The following is an 8,537-nucleotide window of genomic DNA, read 5'->3' on the forward strand; positions in this document are numbered from 1 at the left end:
CACACCGATCACTGTTCACTGCTCAGTTACCGTCACGCCACTCAGCCGATCGTTCATATAATTTTTTCCGTCAAGTATAAATTACCTGTGCGCGTGGTCAGTGTGGCGCCGAACTACGATAGGATAATAACAAAATAATATCGTCATACACATAATTATTAATAATGTATTCTTTTATTTATTAAATAGTTTCGAGTGCTGTGTGACAAAAACGCGTTTTTCGTCACAGACATTATCTCGTGTACACAATATATTATAATTTTTTACAGTTATCGGTTTGGTTTTAGCTTTTAGTCATTTTATACCGTCCCGGCGTATTCTATGAGAACGGCGTGCCATTTCGTCCTGTAGGCATTATCGGTGCTCACCTTCGAACTCTACTAACTACACGTCATCGTATAATAATAAACTCGGCCGGCCACATCTAGCTCAAGTCCACCGCGATGGCCGTGCTGGTCGGAGGCCGAGACAACGTGGTGTCCATATCGGCAGCCGAGTCGATAAAAATGTTGGCTTTGTCCGTAGTCTGGGGCTCGTGGATCATCGTCAAGAATGCGGCCGTTCGGGCTGTCACCCCGCTCTGGTCGAACGGCGGTGGTCGAGGGGATGACGTCGACGGCGACGACAGAGAGTCCGGTGCCGGGGTCGCTGACGATGACACAGTCGCCACTGCTACCACCGTCGCCACTGTCGGTGGTAATAAGGCCGGCCGCCGGGCGCCCAGAGACCGTCCGCCACCGTGTTTGTCCACTACGGTTTACGGTACCCACTCGTACGTCAAAGTCAAGGTTCCATGTTACTGCAATATAATATAATATTATACTTAACTAATATACTTATGTCCTCTAATTATATATAAGTGATAACCAGGGTTCAGGACTTTTAGCACTTATAGGTAATCATCAAAATTATCGCTGAAAAAGGCATTATTAAATATTTCATTATAAGCACTCAAATAAAACTAAAAAATATTAAAATAAGCGAAAAAAAAGCACGACAAAAACTATCAACACAAGTTTTTTCTATATTATACCGTTTAAATTTGTATACTTAAAAACATAAACAAAATTCGCCTTTAAACAAATCAAAAACTTTTAGTCTTTTTGAATTTTTTAGAAAATTTAAACTTCTTTATAGATTTTCCGAAAAATAATTTTAAAATTGTTTAAGAATAACCTCCAAAAAAACGTATTCATTAATCATTTGGTCGGTTAGTAGATAATAGATAAGTGAGCAAATATAAGTACCGGTGTTCAATACTATAGTAAATATGATAAAAAGTAGAAAAATTATGTTTAGTTCTAGCTTTATCACGGACAAGAAAAAAAAAAACAAAAATTTAACTAAAATTTCTCAGGTTTTGTTAGTGGCACGTGTCATAATAAATCATAATTAAGCAGAGATATTCAAAACAGCAAAAATAAACAGAAAAACTGGAAATAAGCAATTTTTTTAAAAATTTTTGAAAAAAGAATAAAAAGCACTTTCAAATTTCATAATGATTGAAACATGACATACACTTCCATTGCACTCTGTTAGATTTATGTCAAACCATAAAAATAAGCAAATGCTGTAGTCCTGAGTCCTGGTCATAACTATAATGTGTATTTTCATTTCCGAAAAAAACAAGAAAAATGCCTTTAAAAATACGAATTAAAGCACTAATAATGTAACAAAATTTCAAAAAATTGCTTTAAAAGATGTGTTTAATATAATGTTGAACAAAAAAATCTATTTGTATCATTTAAATTTACGTAATTAGAATTAAATAATTGTTCGTTATCGGCAAATATCTGCATATAAAAACATTATCTCAATATTGTCAACATCTTCGTTTGCCAAACCAGTCTGGTATATATAGGACCTATACATGTGCGTATTACATTTAATACGATAAAGTAAAATAAATATTATAAAAAAAAAAATGTTCATTTTTAAATTCTTTGATGTATGGAACAAATGTTATGCTTGGAAAGCAATGTATTGGGACATTCAGAAAAAATGCAATATGTATTTAAATCTGCGCCCTAGTCATAACTCATAAGTCATTACACAGTATAATAATATACCTAGCTTAATACCTTATACCTCTACTTATTCATAAACGATTATTTTTAGATCCAGCGATTTTTTTGATATGTGCCTCAACAATTGTAAATATTTCTTAATACCGCGTTTTTTTTTTATCATCGACTTTCAACTTCTTATCTACTCCTATATGTTACTCGCAATATTTCTAAGTTCAATATGTACTTATAATAATAACTTATAGGAATATAAATATAAAATTGTATAGGTGTACCTACTTTGAAAGTTTTTTTCCTCACTTTAAGTGTGGCAATAATTTCATTATATCAAAAGTTTTTAACAATTCACGTTCGTTGTAGGATATAATTTGCATGCTCGTTAAGTTCGTTTGTCCAATAGTCGATCTCGAGTAATTTGAAAATATTTTTAAATTGAATGATTTTAAGTTTATTGAACCTTTCACAACTGCAGGTAGTCTTTACAGGAATATTGTAAGAAATATTCTTAAGACTATATTTTCTACATTAGGATCTTGTTGGTTTTGTCTGTGACTAATCGATATAGATAAACAGTAACCAGTGGCGTTTTCAAATAATAATATATTATCAGAATTATACTTTGGTACTTCTAGTAGTAACTGGTATTTGGTATTTGGTTTGGAGTGTTTGGGCTGTTTTTCTGAAACCATCTACCTTAGGCGTTTAGGACAAAATTCGATTGTTAGATTTTTTTCAATTTTATTTGCTTTTCAAACCTTGCTTCTGAGAATTGTTGAGAAACCATTATTTATTAACATGTAAAAAATAGTGTACTTATGGGAAATAATGAGTATTAGTCCTTATAATAATGATGGTTCTAGGTCATTTTGTACGGTCAAGCATTAAAAGGTCAAAACACGGACACTTTGTACTATTATATACATTATACATACCTAAAGCATATTATATTATATTGTAAATATAAGTTATATACCTAAGTAGTAAGTATATTATATAATGTCAATTATTAAAATGTAAAAATTAAAAATTAAATAAAAAGTAAATTACAAATGTTCTAAAATATAGTATTAACAACAGTCAAAGTATTCAATTTTTTTTTTAATTTACTGGTTAGATAACATCCAAATAGTATTTGGTGCTATAATATATTTATAAATTAATTTAGGAACTTGATAACCTAAAAATCTTGAAATAATTATCAAAATAATCAAATATGCTAATAAATTATAATTGTATTATATTATTATCAAAAGTCATGTCAACAAGTTAATTAAAAATGTATACAATATAAATATGTCAAAATGACAAATAAAAATTATTTTTGATAGGTAATAACCAACAATCCCCTCCTATTTGGAATCTATAAGATACTTAGATTTACCAAATAATATTTAAGATTAATAAAATGGTCTGTTCATTACTTCAGACTTGTTTGCATTAAATATATTAGGTATACTTTATGTATATTATAGTACAAAGTGTCCTTGTTCTGCAATCTAAAGTTATGACTGACCGTACAAAGTGACCTTTTACCAATACTGATAGTTAAAATAAAATAAAAGTTTTCAACAAGAGAGCTGTACTACATTCTATAGGAGAAGATGGTGTTCTGCGCACTATTTTCCCTTTACTCGGGTCACTATTACCTATGCTATTTTGTGGGAGGAATGTACTGCCGGAATAAAACTGGTAACTGCTCGGTGGCTTCTCTTTTGGAATGGATGTGAAGGTTAGTACTTCGTAGTATGTAATATTATATGTATAATGTATACAGTATATGTACTATGTAGTATAGATATTAGATACAATAATATATAACGTACATGGTACATATATGCTCAATTATATAGTCGATATCTTTGAGGGTGTTAAACTTTATTATATAAAATATGTATATAGTCGTGGTTAGTGGCATAGCCAGGATTACGAAATAGAGGGGGGAGGGTTAAGTATAAATCAAACTAAACTTTTACAGTTTTCGTAAATTAATAATATAAATTACCAAATATAATATCTATTGATTATTGATAATATTATGTGTAATATCATAATAATATTATATTGATGTGTCAGCGTGTTATGTATTACTTCGATATTTCCTACTTATAAGTATAACATTTATTTATAACATTTAGTACTGATGAAATATTGTTCCTTATGTGTTCAGTAGTTCAGCAGTTGGTAGATATAGGTACATATCGTACCCATATACTGTGGTTTAGGCACACAGCAAACTTGTGATTTCAATAATAGTTTTAAATTTGCAACGAGAGTTGTGGTCCGGATGACTAAATGTGAACTGTGAAGATATTATATAAAATTAATGGTATTATTTGGACAATATAATAGATACTCGTTTATTTTTTTTTTTACAGTATATTAGAGCGTACTTTTTGATAAGTACCCAAGTACCTTATTGCAACAGTAACCGTAAACATTGATTTATTCGATATTTTATTTTTCGTTCAAATGTATAGGTACCTACAATTCCGAAAGCATATTTTTATATATCTATATGACTATATAATATATAAAAATGAATGTTTGTCTGTATGCCATCGAACTCCTTCTAAACTGCTGAATCGATTTTGATGAAATTTGTTGTGTTTTTTTGAATGAGTCCCTGAATAGTTTTGATTCACAATTGGACATGGTAGGTCCAACCCGGAGAGGTGCTCAAACAGGAATTTTGAGATTTTTGTTTATATTATAAATATATTATATTATGGTTGTTGGGTATAGGAGTAGGAGAAATAATTAGTAGAAAATAGTATTTTATATGGTTGCCATTAGTTACTTGGGCAGATGAGGTAAAAGCATCCATAAAATAATCATAATAATGAACATTTTTAAGTTTTAATGGTGTATTACACCGAATATTGAATAACGAATTGAACAAAGTTTGAATCATATTAGGAGTAGTAGTGTTCACACAGATCCTCCTCTGCTGTCGGTTCAAACGGAAAAAATTAAAAAAAAAAAAAAAGTTTGAATCATATAGAATATTAGAATTGGTATTTTTTTTCAACGAAGTGAACGGGATCAGCTAGTATATTATCAAAATTACTGATAAAGTGATAGATATAAATTAATAAAAGTACTATTATAAGTGCTACACCTACTACATGCTGATAATACTATTAATATTGATCAACCATTAAATTGAAATATATTATTAATTATTTTAAAACATTTGTTTTTATCATCATCTATCACAACAAAATGTTAATGCACCGGCTTTGGCTATTTGCTGGTGTCATATTTTATCTGCGTTCCGAAATGTAAAAATGGTATATTTTTTATATGATATGATATATATTTTTTTATATATATTTATATATACACCTCAGCTGCTAAGGTTATTGACGTTTCTGATGTAAATTATATTTTAACGATTTATACAAAAAATGTTAAGTATGATACATGAAATGCTTATGTTGTTTTAATTACATATAATATAATCCATGTGTATATAATATGTACAATTTTCTGGACGAGGTTCATCTCTTTGAGGAGTTGAAGAACAATTGATGTCGTCTCTGGGTTTGGTGCTAGTATTTCACATAGATTGTAGGGGAGCATCAGTCTACCCCTGGAGTCCTTCGTCAGGAGGCATTCGGCTTAACTACCTTCAGTAATGTGCATTTGCGTTGTTCATTTTTGTTCATTAGATGTTTGTTAGTGTATAAGGTGTGAGTGTGTGACCAATTCTTAATCTGTTGATTATGGCTTACTATCTACGTGGGAGGGATACGTTATGTTCCCATGGGAGGGTGGTTGATTTTATTTCTCTCGGTTTGTTATTTTTACTAGTCTCTATTCTTGTTGAATATTTTAAATGGGTAATTTAGGTTTATGTATTTTATTAGAAGTTTTTAAGTCAAGATGTGTAGTTATTTTCCAAGATACAACGGGTTGTTTGGTTGCCTTTTTACCTATTTTGTCTGCTATCATATACAATATAATTTTTTTTATGCAGTCATATTCAAATTTTAAGAAATCAGTTTTAACACTGTGTTTATATACGTTTTGTAATTTGTGCAAATCAAATAATTTAAATCACGTTTTGTCTCTAATAAAAATATTATTTTTGAATTTTTTTTCAGATATTTTTATATCCTGAAATTTCTTTAATCCCAATCACTGCAGATACAATTATCACGACTAATGACTATTTTATATTTTTAGGGTGTTAAATTTCATTACGTTGAATGTGGTGACCCCAAAGGCATGATTGTTATTTTGCTACACGGATTTCCATCATGTTGGATTAGTTGGCATCATCAAATTCCCACCTTGTCAAAACATTTTCGGTAAGTAACTAATAAATAATTTTTATCTGGACTCTGGAGGCATTTTTTTAAACATGACTTGAGGGGATATGGGAGCGGTGATTTTCTATACTTGTCTAACACACGTGAAAGAGAAGAATTTAGACGTGTTTTCATTCCAACTTACCGATTGATCTAGTGAAGCGTTAAGAATTCTAAAAACAGATTTGAATTTGTCGTGAAGTCTACTTGGGATCGACCAACCCAGATTTTTTAATTTTACTTACTCTAACAATTTAAAAATATTTCATTTCCTTTATAGTACAATTTTATTTAAGATTTAGGGGGATAAAATCAAAAATATAAGGAATTCAATCTCAAGTAGACATGACGATGAATTCAAATCTGTTTTTAAAATTCTTATCGCTTCAATAGATCAATCGGTACGTTGGAATGAAAACACGTCTAAATTCCTATGTTCCACGTATGCTAGACATAGACAGAAAATCAGCGCTTTCAATCCCCTTAAAATATACATATCGACAGTACTTTTACCTGATATACTATTTTATCTACTGAAGCTGTAATCTGTTATTAGGGGCGCAGTGCGCGTCTTATTAATTAGTTACTATAAATAGATTATTTAATAGCCTTATTAATTTATAAATTACGACTACAGTATACTTTTTGTTATGTAGGTAGGTACAAACATTTGTATATTACAAGGTCATTTCTATACTATAGACTATTTTAATAATAATAATAATGTATATTTGCAAACAAAATGATAAAATAAAAGTTACAATAAATAATACAGTAATTAGTTTGTTTGCTCACCTCCTATAAGCGAAGCTTGTGGTGAAGGTGAGAGGTTCTTAATTTAGTCATTATATTTAAATACTATTAATATGTAGTAGGTATCAATAAAATAGATATGTAAGGTTTATCATTACAGAGTAAAGTTAAAACTAAATTCAATATAAAATAAACAAAATTATGATGAGGTGATCATAAATTGACAGGTGCTAATTGTGTGACGTCTAATATCATTACTATGTGAAAATAAAACAAAATGAATAGATAAAATACATAAATAAATGATAGAACAACAATTTATACAATGGATAATACATAACGCTTAAAATGAATAAAGTTAGGATAATTATTAATATTTATTTCCAAATTTCTACAAAGAGTTATCGCTCGATTTAGGCAACTCTTGCTACCAAAATGCTTATGGCAAATTGGTGCTATTATATTAATATTTTTTTTTAGCCTTGTATTATAGTTATGATAACAATTTTTAAAATATTTTTAATGTTTAAAAGCTAATAGTAGGGTACATTTGGTAAGCAATCTATCGAAACTGAGTACATTAAATTTCTCATATAAATAATCGGTATTTGTATAATTAGACAAACTTAAAATAAATTTAATAATCTTATTCATGATAACTCTAACTTTGTTTAAATGGATATTGTAAGTCCCTCCCCATATCTCTATCCCGTATGAAATTACTGATTGCACAAAAGATACATATATAACTCTCAATTGCTGTTTATTGAATATGGATCGCAAATCATTAAATACAAAAAAGAATTTACGGCTAAGTCTTAGGATATAATTAGTTTATAATTCTGGATTTAATGGATTTTTCAAAAATGTTTGATAACGATAATGATAAAGAAATAGGTCTATAATTACAGCAATTTAATTTATCACCTGATTTAAAAATAGGTATAACAATGCATTTTTTAAGGCATGATGGGTAGATTCCAGTAGATAAAGACATATTATACAGTAGCATTAGAGGATAAGAGATACTACGATCAGTATTTTTCAATATAAAATTTGTAATATTGCATTCATAAAAGGATACATTAGGTGTAATTTTAAGAATATGTTTTTCGATTTCGTCTTGAGTAATAGGAGAAAAAAATTGAATCATTAACATGACAGTTTTTATTTAGGGTATCCCAACTTAGATTCTTCTTATCCATATTTAAAATATTAGTTTCAACATTCTTACCCACGTTTATAAAAAAGTTATTAAATTCGTTTGCAATACTGATTTCATCATTTATAATTGTTACGTTATTTTGTTTAATTTTATCAATGATTATCTTATTTTTATTTGTCTTGCCAGCTATTTCATTGATCATTTTCCACATTTGCTTTGGATTACTTTGATATTTACGTAGTAAATTTTGATAATGTAATTTTTTGGCTTTTCTTATTA

The 8,537-nt window shown here is 29.1% G+C and overlaps 1 protein-coding gene across 2 annotated transcripts in view; it reads left to right on the forward strand.

Moving 5' to 3' along the window:
* Window positions 1–100: 100 nt before the first annotated feature.
* Window positions 101–8,537, forward strand: part of LOC100165306 (epoxide hydrolase 4) — a 19,204-nt gene continuing 10,767 nt past the window's right edge. The window contains exons 1-2 of one of the 2 annotated variants that reach the window (XM_029490118.1): window positions 101–788; window positions 6,216–6,340. In XM_029490118.1, coding sequence (XP_029345978.1) covers window positions 444–788; window positions 6,216–6,340 — 470 coding nt within the window. In that variant the 5' untranslated portion in view covers window positions 101–443. Of the gene's footprint in view, window positions 789–3,401; window positions 3,757–6,215; window positions 6,341–8,537 lie in introns of those variants that run through there. The other variant, XM_008184470.3, reaches the window with a different exon arrangement.

The sequence above is a fragment of the Acyrthosiphon pisum genome, chromosome A2 (genome assembly GCF_005508785.2).
Source record: "Acyrthosiphon pisum isolate AL4f chromosome A2, pea_aphid_22Mar2018_4r6ur, whole genome shotgun sequence".
Taxonomy (NCBI): Eukaryota; Metazoa; Arthropoda; class Insecta; order Hemiptera; family Aphididae; genus Acyrthosiphon; species Acyrthosiphon pisum.